The 17,944-nt window shown below is 44.8% G+C and overlaps 1 protein-coding gene across 1 annotated transcript in view; it reads left to right on the forward strand.

Moving 5' to 3' along the window:
- The window catches only part of AKT1 (AKT serine/threonine kinase 1), a 129,710-nt gene that overhangs the window by 88,205 nt on the left and 23,561 nt on the right, over positions 1-17,944 (forward strand). Inside the window, exons 6-9 of the mRNA XM_066629508.1 lie at positions 1,189-1,320; positions 4,741-4,806; positions 14,086-14,154; positions 14,640-14,765. Coding sequence (XP_066485605.1) covers positions 1,189-1,320; positions 4,741-4,806; positions 14,086-14,154; positions 14,640-14,765 — 393 coding nt within the window. The remainder of the gene's footprint in view (positions 1-1,188; positions 1,321-4,740; positions 4,807-14,085; positions 14,155-14,639; positions 14,766-17,944) is intronic.

Here is a 17,944-nt window from a genome sequence, read left to right on the forward strand (position 1 = left end):
CCCCTCCCAACACACGGGCACATTGCTACTTCTTAGGCCATTTCTGCCCAATGTTTCATATACGCAACAGGGTCAAATGTGTACACCTGTGGGCTGGGCAGAAATGGTTAATGGTATATGATGGCATACCTAAATTCCATTTCTAACTGTTCCATTAAAAATTGGAGGAGAATGATGATATCTGGAGTGTTTGTTATTACTGTGGGCTGTCATTGTCTACAAAATTTGGCATCGATCAATTTCTATATCCGTGGATGCCGAGCCCACAGCTGGAGGGTCTCAGAAGGCCTCCCAGATGCGACCAGAAGTAACTAAGAGCTCGCACCAGTATCTTCCACATCTCCAGGTTGCGTCTGGAAGTGTTCTAAGGCCCCTCACGTGCAGATTAATTATTTGCAGAATTCTGTATCCACGGTGGGTCCCAGAATGGGTTCCCTGGGGATACAGAGGACCCGCTGTATAGAAATAGTAAAAGGAAAAATTCACATCTCCAGAATTAATTCTGAGAGGGGAAAGCATACTTCTTCCTGTTAGGTTTTTGGAATTCTAGTGTTGGTGATAATACCTAGCATTTATTATAGCTCTTTCTGAGCACTCCGTGAACATAATATGCATTATCTCCTCAACCCTGTAACGATAATGACCATCCTTATATTAGAATTGGGGCTTGGGTGCATCCCCCTTGGGGAAGGAAAGCCAGGATAAAAACATTTACAGTTATTATTGGTGCTTGTATTGCTGTGGCCCTGATTGCTTTGAGGAAGCTAATTCGGTTTCTGTAAAACTGAGTATAAATTTCCTAAATAAATAATTAGAAATTTCTGGAGAGCAATAGGGGAGAGGGTCTGCTATCATCATGCCCTGTTTGTGGGGTTTCTTCCAGAGGCATCTTGTTTGGTCACTGTGGGAGGCAGGATGTGGGCCGGGCTAGTCTGATCCAGCAGGGCTGGTCTTGTGTGTTTACCATTGTTTAGATAAGTTTGATTCATGGATTATGTGGTCAGTTTTTATTAAATTGATGCTGCTGTTTACTAAGAGTGCAGTTTTTGCTTTGTATATTGCTGGTAGAGATACCCCTGTAATCTACATATAAATCAAAGGACCTCTGTCATCTCTGTCGTTTTGCTGACTTTTATATTAGGACATTTGACTTGTAAATCTTTTGCTTCTTAAATGTGTCTTCCACAGACTATGAATGAATTTGAGTATCTTAAACTCTTGGGAAAAGGAACTTTTGGAAAGGTCATCCTAGTGAAAGAAAAAGCAACCGGACGATATTACGCGATGAAAATTCTGAAGAAGGAAGTCATCGTTGCCAAGGTATGTTAATCTCTGCCAATCCCAGCTCCTGTTCACTTAAGAGGGGAGGTGAAGGCACTCTGTCATCAGCAAGGAGCAAGTTGCTCATTCCAGTGGGTAAGGCTGACCCAAATTTCTTCTGCAGGCATTCAAGTTCCACCTGATGGACTCTGTCATTTGTTAAGAGGTTTCCTTGCTTAATTGGCTGGTCCCTCCAGCTAACTCTTTTAACTAGAACTGGCTTGTGGTGCACAAGTTTTAATCCCCATCTGATATCCTTTAGACCAGGGGTGCTCAATAGGTGGATCGCGATCTACTGGTAGATTGCGAGGCAAAATGAGTAGATCGCGGAGCCCTGTCTCTCCAAACTGTTAATATGTCAGTTTCATCTAGTGACTAGACAAAACTGACATATTTAGCTGACATTAAACTGACACTGAAACTGACACTTTAGCTGCTCTTCAGGCATGGAGCAACAAAACCGACAAAACTAACTAGACTCCAGCAGGGGCTCCATACATTAAAGGGGGTGTCTGTCAGACGCTTCCTTCCCCCCTGGTAGATCTCCGGGCCTTGCTGGGTTTCAAAGTAGCCCTCGAGCCAAAAAAGTGTGAGCACCCCTGCTTTAGACCACCAGCTGAAGGCGCATTGTAGTCCTGAGGACTGGCAGTGCCTGCCTCGCTTTATAAAGGACCAGTTGGTCCTTGAAAGTGTTTTCCTTAACAAAGAGTGTTGGTCTCTTAAGTGCTTAATTATTTAGAGCAATGTTTCTCAAACTGTGGGTCAGGACCCACTAGGTGGGCTGCAAGCCAATTTCAGGTGGGTCCCCATTCATTTCAATATTTTTAATATGTTCGACTTGATGCTACCATGGTATGTGACTTCATTTGGGGAAAATGTTACACATCTGTACTTTTAACAGGCTACTATGTATATGCTTTTAACAATGATAGTCAATGGAACTGACTGCTGGGTAAGTTTGGGTAGGATTGCAGCCTAGGATTGTTAAAACTATTCCTGCTTAATGATATCAGTTCCAGTCTTGACGTCACTTCCGTTGGATCCTGACACATTCTCAGTTTAAAAAGTGGGTCCCTGTGGTAAAAGCTTGAGAACCACTGATTTAGATGATTTGTACCCCTCTCTTTTGGCAATAGCCTTCTAGAGGTTCTGATGTAACATTTGAAATGTTAACACGACAAAATTATTTCATATAAGAACAAAAGCAGCATCTTAAACAGAAGGTCTAAAGGCCTGGACAAATCAAAAAGTCCTCTTTTGTGCTGCCTGTACCCAGCCGGTTTCAAAGAGGAACTGGGCCAATGTGGGGAAAAAGGGACCTGTATGATATTGGGGGTGGGTGCATGTTCAAAAGGGTGCATGCACAGTAACATGCATGCCCCAAAAGGGACAGAGAATGGGACCGTGCCTCAGGCATAATGTCGGCTTGATCCAGGACTGCTAAACAGATTCATGTGGGAGCAGACAATATTTCGGATAGCCAGTTCCCAAGTTATTTATGTCTCTGAAGGTTAAATCCAGCATTTTGGTTTGGGCACAGGAGCCAGTGTCTTTAAGACTAGCAGGATGTGCTTCACATGCCCAGTACCAGTTAGTTTTCTATCACTGAGGCCACTTAGGTGTCCAGCAATAGCTGGGTCTAATAGCAGCCCTGGACTGTGTATCAACCCCATTAGGAGGTATTCAGTCCTGTACAGAGAAGGTCAACCATCATCTCCTGGAATAGATAAACCACCTACCAGCAGCATTTCCATCTTTTCAGGTTTGAACTTCATTGTGTTGTCTCTCATTCAGTCTGTTACTAACCCCAGACACCAGTTTAACACTTCTGCAACTCCACCTGAACTTCATGAAAAAGAGAAACACGTATATTAATTAATCAGTGTTTTATTAATTGTATTTATAGGGTGGCCTCCATATCTGTGGATCCTATATCTATGGTTTCAGGTATCCACGATTGTGGGGACCCCCCCTCCCACATGCCCATTAAATTATTTTTTAAAAGTTATCAGGGCAAAAATTGGCTTGCTTAAACAAGCTGGTTTTCACCCCTATAACTTTTTAAAATAATGTATCGGAGGTGGCAGCACGCATTCTCGCTTAAACAGTCTGTGTTTGCAACCAGCAGGAAGGAAGGAGCAGCAGTGAGGTCTTTCTGTTGACCTTACTGGTGTTCCCTTCAACCATTTCAGCTGCAACAGCATATACGAAGCAGCTGGAACGGTTAAAGCAGTATTATTATTAATTATTATTAACAGTATTTATATACCGCTTTTCAACTAAAAGTTCACAAAGCGGTTTACAGAGAAAAATCAAATAACTAAATGGTTCCCTGTCCCAAAAGGGCTCACAATCTAAAAAAATGCAAATGAATACCAGCAGACAGCCACTAGAACAGACAGTGCTGGGGTGAGGTGGGCCAGTTACTCTCCCCCTGCTAAAAAAAGGAGCACCCACTTGAAAAAGTGCCTCTTACCTCTTACCCAGTAGTGCTCTAGCACTAGGATCCACTTTTTAGAATGACTGTCAGGACCCACCGGAAGTGAAGTCCTGAAAGTGATGTCATGGTTGGAAGTGACATCATCAAACAGGAAAATTTTTAGCGCCCCCCCATACAACGAAATCAAATCAAGTAAGTAGATGTTTACAATAAGTATAAGTTTAAAAATTTATTTAAAATAAAAAAGAACCCTCCCAAGCAATTGCTGATCTGTTTAAAAAAAAATTCCCCCAACATCCTAAAGGTTGCAACCCTATGCAACTTACCCAGGGGTAAGCCCCATTGCCTATCATTGTTAAAAGCATATACATGGTAGCCTGTTAAATGTACAGATCTGTAACATTTCCCCAAATGCAGTCACATACCATGGCAGCATCAAGTCTAATACATTAAAAATAAAACACATTGAAATGAATGGGGACCAACCTGAAATTGGGTCCCGACCCACAGTACAAGGAACACTGGAAGGGTTAACCAGTGAGGTCAATAGAAAGATCTCACTGCTGTTCCTTCCGTCCTGCTGGCTGCAAACACAGCCTGTTTAAGCAAGAACACGCATCCGGTAAGTTTTTTTAATAATCTAATGGGTGTGTGGGGAGTGGGGGGTTGTCCCCACCACCATTTGCCACCCCATGTGCCCATTGAATCATTCTAAACACTTAACTGGGGTGAAAATTGGCTTGATTTTCGCCCCAGTAAGTGTTTAAAATGGTGTAATAGGTGCATGGTGGGGCTGGGTGGGATGCAGTATCTGCGGGGGGGGGGGGGGAACACATCCCCCACGGATAGTGGGGCACACCTGCAGAGTGTGTATATATATATATATATATATATATATATATATATATATATATATATAGTAGTGTATTGTATCGTGTTCTATTTGTTTACTTATTTGCACGTTATTGGTTGTACTGCAGGATGAAGTGGCACATACCCTGACAGAGAATCGTGTTTTGCAGAACTCTAGGCATCCTTTCTTAACGGTAAGTGTTTTTTAAAAAAATGTATTGTATGCAGTGGTTGACCTACATTTCTGGGACTCTGAAGCTTGAACTGTTATGGGTGACCCTTCACAACCAGCAACAAGGTCTGGGTAACCATGGCTATCTTCTTCAGTGGGGCTGTTCCACAACAGATCGTAAGTTTAAGAAGAAAGATTTAACCGCTACTGTAATATTAGACCCAACATTTTTAAGCAGTGTGGACTAAAGTTGCTTCTGGGGCCTTTCCAGGATTATGGGCCCTGTAGCTTAAGCTTCATTAGTTTCATAGTAGATCCGCCCCTGATTGTATGTATGATGGTGATTTGTCTGAGGGGAAGGGTTTGTAACTCGGTGGTGGACTGTGCAGAAGATCCTAGGATCTTCAAAAACCATTAGCAGACCTTTCAAATGCCCCAGACTTTTTCAAGGACAAACCTGACTTGAGCCAAGCTATTTTTAAAAGTTCTCTCTCTGTCCATCATTTCCTTTGGGAGTTTCCAGATTCTCACCAGGTGTCCCTGAATCTGCCTAAATTAATCTGGAGTTGCCTGCAGTTTTGTTTAATCAGCTTCCAACTAATGGGAAGAGAAAACTTTACACTGTTGTCATGCAAACTTAGATTCTTGGTTTAGCAGAACAGGCAGAAAAGGTAGCCATACTGAAAAACAGCGGATGCTTTAGCTCAAGGGTGTCAAACATCAGGCCCGGGGGCCCGATGCGGCCTACGGAAGCTTTTTATCTGGCCCTCAGGCTCTCAGATGCTGAGCCATGCTTAAGTGTTACTGCTGAAAGAGCAGCCCACTTGAAAATTGAGCTCTCCCATATCTTGAATATGACCAAGATATGTATATTTTCTCTTCTGTCATTTGCAGCTAATGAATTACCAAGTGAGAGAAAGTGCTTATTTTTGGTCCTGAACTGTTTAATGACATCACTTCCTGCCTAATGACATCACTTTTGGCCCTCAGCAGGAATCATGAATGCTATTTGGCCCTCTTTATGAAATGAGTTTGACACCCCTGCCTTAGCTGGTCTACAGGTACAAGATGAATAGGTTGCTCAAATCTGCATATGAACTGTCTAGCATAGAGCCTGATCATCGAGTCCACAGTTTGAAAATCATGATTGTTCTTTGCCCAAGTGTGACAGAGGGGGTTACCCAGCAAGAGTAATTTACTAGCAATGAGAAAAATTATGCAGGAGCTGGATAGAGCTGATAGAGAGACGCTCTTTTCCCTCTCACAGAACACCAGAACCAGGGGCCATACACTAAAGTTGAGTGTTGGGAGAGTTAGGACAGACAAAATTAATTAGTCTGTGGAACTCCTTGCCACAGGAAGTAGTGACAACATCTTGCCTAGATGCCTTTAAGGAGATTGGACAAACTTCTGGAGGAAAAGTTCATCGTGGGTTACAAGTCATGGTAGATATGTGCAAGGTAGAGGTAGGCTGCCTCTGATTGCCAGATGCAGGGGAGGGCACCAGGACGCAGGTTGTGTCTTTGTGTTCCCTGAAGCATTTGGTGGGCCACTGTGAGATACAGGCAGTTGAACTAGATGGGCCTTTAGCCTGTTCCAGCAGGGCTCTTCTTAATTCTAATTAATTAATTCTCCTGGCATTTGGGGCTCTCTTGCTCAGGGAGGAACCATCCTCCTGGAAGCAACCCTGTGTCCAAACAGACTTCACAGTCCCTGCATCTGGACTGGCAAAACCTTATCCATTTGTACCATGAGACCATAACAGCAGAGGGACTTGTTTCGAACCATGTTGAGTGGATAGGAAGGTCTGAGGTTATTGCAATTCTGTCAGACCGTTTCTGACCTTTCTAGTAACACACAATGAATTAATTGGTGCCTTCGGCAGGGTCAATGTGTGTGTGAAGAGTGGGCTTCACTCTTCATTAAGCAGGTATGCTGATACACCCTAGGAAGAGCTCTGCTGGATCAGACCAAGGGCCCATCTAGTCCAGCTTCCTGTAGCTCATAGTTGCCCACAAAATTCCTTTCGGAACACTGAAGACAGAATGAAAACCTGTATATTGTTGCAACTGCTTTGCATCTGACCTGCTTGCGTCCTGTCAGTGACATTCTTTGGGCACTGTATTTATTAACAAAAGAATACTTCTAGAAGAGTGCTGGCTTCTAGAGCATGGGTCTCCAAACCCTGGCCCGGGGGCCAGATGTGGCCCACAGCCAACTTCAATCCAGCCCATGGCCAGCCTCTTGTCCTCTGAAAGCCTCTGGCCCACTTGGCCAAGCATGACTGGAACTGTGCTCCTTTTGCATCTGGAGGGTGCTCTAAGGGCCAGAGAGTTTGAATGAATGAGCCCATTCATTCATTTATTCACTCTTCTAAGTTCCATCTCTAATTTATTTATATAAATTTCATATTTATTTTTTTCTGGCCCTCAGCACTGTGCCAGATATTTGATGCGGCCCTCTGACCAAAATGTTTGGAGACCCCTGTACTAGAGCACTGAAATTGAACCTCAAATTCCCTGGTTAAAAACACCAGCTCATCCTACCTTGAGGACCACCTGTCTGTGCCAGCCTCAGTTTCCCATCTGCAAAATTAAAATAGCAGCTAGTGAAAATAGTTGATAGAGATCAAAATTAAGGGTGATGCCTACTTTTTACCTTAAGGCAGTTGTTCCAAAACTGGGGCATCATGACTCCCCAGCCAGGGAAGCTCTGTCACTGCCCCTTTAAGGGGTGGGGTGATAGTGACGGCAGTGATGCAATTACCATTAATGCGCTGCTGTCAGAGAGGAAAGGGCTTTCTAAACTTACCTGGGGGGTCACTATGGCTCTCTGGAGGGTCCAGGGAGCCTGTGACCCCCTCTGCAGGCTTCCCCATGCCTAAAAAGTGCTGTAAAATGCTAAGAAAACCCCACTTCCTGTTTTGCAATGAAAATCAGGCAAGTTTTTAAAAACTCTTTCCTCCCTGGCAGCAGGGCATTCATGGCGATCGTGTTGCTGCACCCCCCCCCCCCAAAAAAAAAAAACACTTACCAATTCTCTAACTCTCCCTGAGGTTTGGGGACCACAGCCTTAAAGCTTCAATCTCATGCACACTTTTCCTGGAAGAAGAACCACTGAATTCAGTGAGGCTTACTTCTGAGAAGACATACATAGGATTATGCTAAGAAAATAAAGATATTATTTATTAAGCATGATGGTTATTTTATCAATAATTAATGAACAACTAGCAGGCCTCCTCTAGGACATGATGGGGGAATGGGAAGAACTTATTATGTATTCCCAAAACTTTGTCTGTAAAATCTGTTATTATTTATGGATATGTTTATTTTTATCTAAAGCAAGAGCCCTGACTCCTTGTCTGGCTCTGAAACCCCAGCTGTAGCTTCTGGGCTGCAGCCCAAGCCAAACACAACAGAGGGCACGTCAAACTAAGCTGGCGGTTCTCATGATGTAGGAATGCCTGTGACGCAGAAAGGCACTGACATTTGTTGGGGGGGTGGGGATTAAAGAGGGGGAGAGGGATGGTCTCTTCACCCTCCCCCACCCTTTCCCTTGCACATTCTATTTTAGCGACTACAGCCTGGGTATGTGTTGATGGAGTTTCTCAACTGGCTGGCTTGTGTCCAGGATTGCAGCAAAGAGAGCTGGAAGGGATAATGATGTCCTGATAGGATGGGCATATTTCTCCTCCAGCCTCCAGGATCTAGTAGTTTTCATTTGCTGGATGCCTTTGCATGTCATAGAATTGTCACTGGTAATACAGGTAACTTGGTCGCTAAACAAATACGCAACTTGGACACTGAATAAAAATTACTAACTGGGTGCCAGCTGCCTCATGAGAGCCCCTGAAGGTCTCCTCCATGTGGTGCAGGGACTCGTGGGCCTCACAGTGGCCTGCAGAAGCCTCTGGAAGGCATTTTAGGTTCTCGGAAGTAAATCAGAAGTGGCTTCTGCAAAACCAGAGGTGCCTTCCAGAGGCCTGCAGAGTCCCTGCGCTACATGCAGGAGGCCATCCTGCACCTGGCAAGCAATTTCCAAATTCCTTTTTCCAGATTGCTTTTTAAAATCACTAACTGCCGACTAACGACCACTGTCCTGTTAATCAGCAGGTTTTATCTGCCTTTTTCAGTTTGAGTGGTGGCTACCTCTTCTGTTAACCAAGATATTAGCCCCATCTGGAAAATGAATCCCCTCCTCTGGAGCCCTCAAAAGAGCCAATTTTCACAGCATTCTGAAACGCTCAGATTTTTGTATTATGCATGGCTGAGAACTTCACATGCAGACAGGTGTGCTTTGCTTAACAACCTTCTACTTAACGATGGACCGCATATATGACGGTGGTCAGAGCACAGCAAAGAGGCTCTTAAACAAAGAGGCACCACTAAAATTGAATGTTGGGAGAGTTAGGAGAGACAAAAGAAAATATTTCTTTACTCAGCATGTAGTTGGTCTGTGGAACTTCTTGCCCCAGGATGTGGTGATGGCATCTGGCCTAGATGCCTTTAAAAGGCATTTCTGGAGGAAAAATCCATTATGGGTTACAAGCCATGATGTGTATGTGCAACCTCCTGATTTTAGAAATGGGCTATGTCAGATGCAAGGGAGGGCACCAGGATGAGGTCTCTTGTTATCTGGTGTGCTCCCTGGGGCATTTGGTGGGCCGCTGTGAGATACAGGAAGCTGGACTAGATGGGCCTATGGCCTGATCCAGCATCTTATGTTCTTAAATTCTTATGAGGAAGTCAGGTCTCCCATGGTCTGCAGCAGAGTCTCTGTTTGCACAACAAAGAAGCTTAAGAAGAGACGATCTGTCTGCAGCAGTGTCTGGCAAGGAGTGTCTGTTTACACAACAAAGACACTAGATTGGGATGAAGGTTTGCTTAATGACCTAATCACATAACAGAGATCGAGAATATACCCTGTCATTAAGTGACGCACACCTGTATTAAAACATACCAGCCTTGGCCATTGACATTTCTGAAACCAGAAGAATTGAGCAGAACCTGGCAGTGGTCACAAGGCTGGGGTGCCCCTTTTAGCCACTTACCTCTTTGTGCAGTTTCTGCTAGTCATTTCATTGTACAGAATGCATAAAAATCAGCTGGATTTCCATGATTTAATCTAGCTGCTAATTTTACTCAGATAGCTTTGAAACAGCATGGCAGATTCATGGTTGGTTGGCAACTGTCAGCCATGATGTCTGGCCTGTTTGTGGGCTTCCTGGGAGCATCAGGCCAGGTGTTGTGGGAAACTGACTGCCAGACTGAACAGACCCCTTGAACTTTTCCAGCAGGGCTCTTCTTTTCTCTGAGCTTCGTCTTGGAAATGAAATTGTTCATGGCCTTGAATACAGGCCCTCCCAATAAAATACTGTTGCATCGCTGCCCCATGCTTATGTCTTACCTTCACCTGTACAGATTAAACTGAATGCAGTTTCTTAAATTATATTCTAGAGGTTTTTTTGCAGTGACACTCAGGATAGAACTGCACCCTTCATTCTGCTGTTAGGCAGTCAAGAATCTGCTGGGCTAAAACAGGAGATTTTTTGCCATTTTGACATGCACGTTGGGGGAAGAATACCAGGCAAATCTCTAACAAAAACCCTTGACTTCCGACGGGTGGACTTCCCTCAAATGAGGAGGCTGGTTAGAAGGAGGTTGAAAGGGAGAGTAAAAAGAGTCAAATCTCTCCAGAGTGCATGGAGGCTGCTTAAAACAATAGTAATAGAGGCCCAGCATAGGTATATACCGCAAAGAAAGAAGGGTTCCACTAAATCCAGGAGGGTGCCCGCATGGCTAACGAGCCAAGTTAGAGAGGCTGTAAAGGGCAAGGAAGCTTCCTTCCGTAAATGGAAGTCTTGCCCTAATGAGGAGAATAAAAAGGAACATAAACTGTGGCAAAAGAAATGTAAGAAGGTGATACGGGAGGCCAAGCGAGTATGAGGAATGCATGGCCAGCAACATTAAGGGGAATAATAAAAGCTTCTTCAAATATGTTAGAAGCAGGAAACCCGCCAGAGAAGCGGTTGGCCCTCTGGATGGTGAGGGAGGGAAAGGGGAGATAAAAGGAGACTTAGAGAAGGCAGAGAAATTAAATGAGTTCTTTGCATCTGTCTTCACGGCAGAAGACCTCAGGCAGATACCGCTGCCCGAATGGCCTCTCCTGACCAAGGAGTTAAGTCAGATAGAGGTTAAAAGAGAAGATGTTTCAGACCTCATTGATAAATTAAAGATCAATAAGTCACCGGGCCCTGATGGCATCCACCCAAGGGTTATTAAGGAATTGAAGAATGAAGTTGCAGATCTCTTGACTAAGGTATGCAACTTGTCCCTCAAGACGGCCACGGTGCCAGAAGATTGGAGGATAGCAAATGTCATGCCTATCTTTAAAAAGGGAAAGAGGGGGTACCCGGGAAACTATAGGCTGGTCAGCCTAACATCTATACCAGGTAAGATGGTGGAATGCGTCATCAAAGATAGGATCTCAAAACACATAGACAAACTGGCCTTGCTGAGGGAGAATGAGCATGGCTTCTGTAAGTCTTGCCTCACAAACCTTTTAGAATTCTTTGAAAAGGTCAACAGGCATGTGGATGTGGGAGAACCCGTGGACATTATATATCTGGACTTTCAGAAGGCGTTTGACACAGTCCCTCACCAAAGCTACTGCAAAAACTCCACAGTCAGGGAATTAGAGGGCAGGTCCTCTCATGGATTGAGAACTGGTTGAAGGCCAGGAAACAGAGAGTGGGTGTCAATGGGCAATTTTCACAATGGAGAGAAGTGAAAAGCGGTGTGCCCCAAGGATTTGTCCTGGGACCGGTGCTTTTCAACCTCTTCATAAATGACCTGGAAACAGGGTTGAGTAGTGAGGTGGCTAAGTTTGCAGATGACACCAAACTTTTCCGAGTGGTGAAGACCAGAAGTGATTGTGAGGAGCTCCAGAAGGATCTCTCCAAACTGGCAGAATGGGCAACAAAATGGCAGATGCGCTTCAATGTCAGTAAGTGTAAAGTCATGCACACTGGGGCAAAAATTCAAAACTTTAGATATAGGCTGATGGGTTCTGAGCTGTCTGTGACAGATCAGGAGAGAGATCTTGGGGTGGTGGTGGATAGGTTGATGAAAGTGTCAACCCAGTGTGCGGCAGCAGTGAAGAAGGCCAATTCTATGCTTGGGATCATTAGGAAAGGTATTGAGAACAAAACGGCTAATATTATAATGCCGTTGTACAAACCTATGATAAGGCCACACCTGGAGTATTGTGTCCAGTTCTGGTCGCCACATCTCAAAAAGGACATAGTGGAAATGAAAAAGGTGCAAAAGAGAGCAACTAAGATGATTACGGGGCTGGGGCACCTTCCTTATGAGGAAAGGCTACGGCGTTTGGGCCTCTTCAGCCTAGAAAAGAGGTGCCTGAGGGGGGATGTGATTGAGACATACAAAATTATGCAAGGGATGGACAGAGTGGATAGGGAGATGCTCTTTACACTCTCACATAACACCAGAACCAGGGGACATCCACTAAAATTGAGTGTTGGGAGAGTTAGAACAGACAAAAGAAAATATTTCTTTACTCAGCGTGTGGTTGGTCTGTGGAACTCCTTGCCACAGGATGTGGTGATGGCGACTGGCCTGGACGCCTTTAAAAGGGGATTGGACAAGTTTCTGGAGGAAAAATCCATTATGGGGTACAAGCCATGTTGTGTATGCGCAACCTCCTGATTTTACAAATGGGTTATGTCAGAATGCCAGATGCAAGGGAGGGCACCAGGATGAGGTCTCTTGTTATCTGGTGTGCTCCCTGGGGCATTTGGTGGGCCGCTGTGAGATCCATGAAGCTGGACTCGATGGGCCTATGGCCTGATCCTGTGGGGCTGTTCTTATGTAGGAGATGGATGCAGTTCTTTGATGATCAAATAATGCATTTCCCAGTAAATTGTGGGGAACTCACTCTAGGGACAGCAGGATTTTTGTGCTGCTGACTCCTGGCTGACCTGTCTTTGTTGCACTGTAAATGATGATATGATTACAAAACACAGTACATTCACAGCTTTGAACGTGAATGGTCTTACTGACATATCAGGGAGAAATTGTAAATAAGGGATGAATATTTTTCACAAAATGTGTCATTCCAGTGTAAGGCAAACATTAACCATCTTGGAACATGTTTGCTTTGGCCTTCTAAGCATTCCCAAACTTGATTATACTGCATCGACTTCATTTTTATGGTTCTGACCCAGATTCGGTTAGTTGGCTAACCTGCTTTTAAGGGTGTGCTGGGAATGGCATTGTAAATTATTTGGGAAGTGAAGTAGGCTTGTTTTGTGTTGTGTTCCTGTTTTTGAGACTTGTGGCTAAAAGGGGAATTGCCCACCTATGGAAAGAACCAATGGCAGGCTGCGTGGAGTAGGGCCCACAGCTGAGTAAGTAGGATGTATGCTTTGTCAGGTGGCAGGTGCTTGGTTTATTCCCTGGCATCTGTTACACATAGCATAGCTGAGAGAGATTAGCAGCAACTGTTACCCTGTACATGCCTGATCTGATCTGATCTCGGAAGCTAAGCAGGGTCAAGCCTGGTTAGTACTTGGATGGGAGACCGCGTGGGAATACCGGATACTGTAGGCTTATACCATAGTCTTTTGAGACTGAAGGTTGCCAACCAACCTGAAAAGTGCCAGCCAAAGTAGACCGTCATGGGCTAGATAGACCCAGTGTCTGCCACAGGATGTGGTGATGGCATCTGGCCTGGGTATCTTTAAAAGGGGACTGGACACTTTTCTAGAGGAAAAGTCCATCACAGGTTACAAGCAGTGATGAGTACGTGCAACCTCCTGATTTTAGAAGTAGGCTACCTCAGAATGCCAGATGCAAGGAAAGGCACCAGGATGCAGGTCTCTTTTGGTCTTGAGGCATCTGGTGGGCCACTGGGAAATCCAGCAAGCTGGACTACATGGGCCTTGGCTTGATCCAGTGGGGTAGTTCTTATGTTCTTATGATGAGTCAGCGTAGAGACTTATGAGACTTGTCTGAAGTTTTTGAAAACCCGCATGGATCAAAGGTTGAACTTAATCCTGAAACACCTGCGTTTACACCCTAGCTCACCTTGTGGGCTTAGAGGGTGTTTTTGACCAGGTTGCAAGCTATTAACTCTAATTACCCAGCTGTAACACAGAAACACGAGCAACTAGAATAACTATACAGTACTGATAACTTGTTTCAAGTATGGAGGTCTGATTAAAAACTTTTTAAACAAATCTGTATAAAATAAACCACATTTCTTCATTTTTTTTTAACAGGCTTTAAAGTATTCCTTTCAGACGCATGATCGTTTGTGCTTTGTTATGGAGTATGCCAATGGAGGGGAGGTAAGGAGTGAGCTTGTTTCCATCAAATTCTCTTGTGCGGTGTTGGCGTTCCATCTTGTGCTACTTGAGTGGGCTGAGAGTTCTCAAATGTTTGTCATGGCAAACCTCTTTAAGGGTCAAATAGATGTTTGTGAGAATGCAGTTTTGAAGAGGCATTGTAACAAACAGCATTGTTGGGAAGTGTTGAACCCTTCCGGCTTTGTACCACTATTTTGATCATTCTGGCTGGCTCATGGGGGATGGGGCGCTTCCAGTTGAAAGCATGCCATTTCAGTATGTGTTCCTGTGTCACCCAGTGTCATGGCTGAATGAGGATTGGAGCCCAGCTCTCCCCCACACCAGTCCAGGACTCTTAATCACTACACCACACGGACTGTATGCCCCTAGGCATGTTAACTGGTAGTACATGTGTGGATCTTCGGAGGTTGTTCTGCATATCCTGTAGAAGTACACTAACCGAGGTTAGCAAACTGTTACCTTTACAGCTGTTCTTCCATCTATCAAGAGAGCGTGTTTTTTCTGAAGACCGGGCCCGGTTCTATGGAGCTGAGATTGTGTCAGCGCTGGACTACCTACATTCAGAAAAGAATGTGGTTTATAGAGATTTAAAGGTATGTAGAGGGTGGTATATTGCTGGCGGCTAAATTCAACTGGTGCTAGTATAGGGTTGCAGCTTGGCTGGTTTTAAAACCAGTATGAGTCTGTTGGTTTTCCCTCCTGCTCCAGATGTTGTGAGTCTGTTTTCTCTTTAACCCTACCCTAAGTTGCAAAACAATATATTTTTTTTTCTTTTTGCATTTATATCTGCTTAAATGAACATATATAAACAAGTAGTGACCAGTTTAATCTCTGCACAGGCAGGCAACCTCCTGAAGCGTATGAAAAAGCATGAGGTCCTTGAGACTTTTTAGATTCTTATTTATTTTTCACTCAGGCAGTTAACAAATTATAAGATTTGTAGCTGTTTAATCACCTGCCTTTAAGCAATTCATAGATTAAATGTAAGTATGAGTAACTTCTTGAGAAGTGGTCTTCGACCCTTTTCGTGCCACAACTCAGAGAAAGAAAGAGAAAAAGAAAGAAACTAGGGACTCCACTATCAGTCTTGCACCCCGTCCCAGGATCCTGTTCATCCCACCACTGCCCATTCTTTCCCTCGTAATGCCCCCCCCCGCACTGTTCACTATAACCAAATATTCTTATTAGAGAGAACAGAAAAAGTTACAATGAAGCCTGGTACTAGTGAAATTTTAGCACAATTGCTAAGAACCTGAGCAGCCTGGGGACACAGTCTCCTGGTACCTGAAGGGGTACGCCAGATATCTCCACCTTTACCTGGTGGTGCTGTAACCCAGTGGTCCAACCTTTTTTGTTCTGGTAAGCTGCCACAACCCCACAACTGAGGCTTTGTTCAACCCCACAGTTGAAGAACTTTGAGGCTTCAACCCCAAAGTTGAAGAACACTGTTCTTAAGCATTTGCAGAAGATATAAGGTAGAGATTAATAAAGTGCTACTCAGAGGCACAAGAATATTTCTAATATTTTCTTGTTCATTTCATATTACAGTAGTGCACCAGATTGGCCTTGGAATAAAATATACCAACAAGCTCTTTACGTCATTGTACTGATTAACATTGACCCCATCATACTTGCAAAATCCATAACTGCATGTACTGATTAAAGATAATTTATTTTTATAAAGGGCTGTGCAAATGTTTAAACTGAAATACTACTAACTGTAGGCTGGACCAGCTTGGTGAGTTCATTTAGCTCCCTCCTTAAGCTGAACTGGGAGAGCAGGAATGCAGCAGATGCTTCCTGTTGAAACAGGAAGTCATTGTGAATGACATCATGCTGCTGCCATTCCTGGAGGTTCCCAGCCTTGCAGCCAATCTTTTCAGCAGTGCAGGTGTGAATTTGCAAGAGAAGAGCAGATTGGGCCAATTGGACTTATGCAAGTAGAAACACAGTTCTTTCCACAGCTAGCTACAGTTGCAGATGAGTTCTTAATCTTCTTGGCTGTGTGGCAAGGTGGTTGTATGATGGTACTATCAGCCACTCTGTCTATTGCTGCTTTAATGAGTTCAAAAAATGGGATAAGCCTTAGGGCAATGTTTCTCACACTGTGGTTGGGGACCCACTAGGTGGGTCCTGAGCCAATTTCAGGTGGGTCTCCACTCATTTCAATGTGCATTTTATTTTTAATATATTAGACTTGATGCTACCATGGTATGTGACTGCAACTGGGGAAATGTTACAGATCTGTGTTTTTAACAGACTAAGGGCACAATCCTAACCGGCAGTTATGCCGACATAGAAGGCCCTGCACTGTCGCAAACATGCCGTAAGGCACATTTATGCCTCCCTGAGCAGGAGCCGCATCAGTGCATTCAGATGCGCCGATGCGTGGAGGCAGGCAGAAGCCTTTGTGGCAGCTCCCGCGCCGCTGCTTGTGTCAGCGTGCTCGCGCTGGCACAAGCGGCAAAGGTAGGTGGGGGGCAGGAGGCGGTGTTTCTGGACAGGGGGAGGGCAGGCAATGGGTGTCCCCAGGTCGGGCGTGCGGGGAGCCAGGGGCCGTGCTGGGACCCGGTGGTTATGCCGGATCCCAACCCCCATCCCTGGAGAGAACAGAGCGGCTTCCAGCCGCTCCACTCTCCTTGGACTTGCCCCACCTCCAGAGTTGGCGCAGGTCCGAGGAGACCCATAGGGGCACACAGCCCTTACTCAGGGGTAAGGGGAAGAGCTTCCCCTTGCCTCTGGCTGAGCCGCTGCACCCACCCTCCTGGCTTGCCTGCTCCAGCACAGGTTAGGATTGCGCCCTAATATGTATATGCTTTTAACAATGATGGTCAATGGCGCTTACTCCCGGGTAAGTGTGGATAGGATTGCAATGATTGGAATGCTTGGAAAACTTTTTAAAAAACAGATCAGCAGCTGCTTGGGAGGATTATGAGGGTGGTTCTTTATTTTAAATAAATGTTTAAGCTTATACTTATTGTAAACTTTGAATTTGCTTAATTAATTTGATTTGGATTTGTTATATGGGAGGTGTTGAAAATATTCCTGCTGGATGATATCACTTCCAGATTAATGATATCACTTCCCATGGGTCCTGACAGATTGGTGAAGCCATGACATCTCACTTTTCTGGACAGCCAGATAAAATAGGGGGTGCTTGAGCCACCGTCAAGCCATGCACAAAGAGGTTGTGGAAATCAGTATGTACTTTCCATTACTGGAGCACCATTTTTGAGAATCCTGGACAACGTGGAAATTGATGGTGTCAGTATTTTTTGTTCAAAAGATTATTTTCTTTCCCTTCCTGCAGCGCCTTTTTTCTTTGTTTTCTGCCTCCACACATTCACTGAATGCATTGGGGGGGATCAAGCCTTATGGCCCTACCCCCAAAATTACTACACGCCATCAGCCACAATGCCTTAAAGCAGTGGTTCTCAAACTGGGGCGTTATGACATCCCAGCCTGAGGACCCTGGACAATGCCCCCTTAAGGGGTAGGGATGGGGGGGTAAGGCAGCAATGCGATCCCCAGGCTCACATCACTGCCTTCCCTCCACCCCCACTGCCTTCACCTGCTCACCTGCAAGGACTTACAGTGGTTCTCAAGCTCCCTGGGAGTTTGAGAACCACTGCCTTAAAGGTTCTTACTGTGGTACATGATCCATGCAGTAGGAGTTCCCAATCACATGGAGTTCCAGAGTGCATGGAGCTCCTGTGCACATAGAGCTGTACACACACATAGAAGCCTTTTGTAGAATATTCCACTGAGTGCA

This window comes from Tiliqua scincoides, chromosome 1, assembly GCF_035046505.1.
Source record: "Tiliqua scincoides isolate rTilSci1 chromosome 1, rTilSci1.hap2, whole genome shotgun sequence".
NCBI classification, from domain to species: domain Eukaryota; kingdom Metazoa; phylum Chordata; class Lepidosauria; order Squamata; family Scincidae; genus Tiliqua; species Tiliqua scincoides.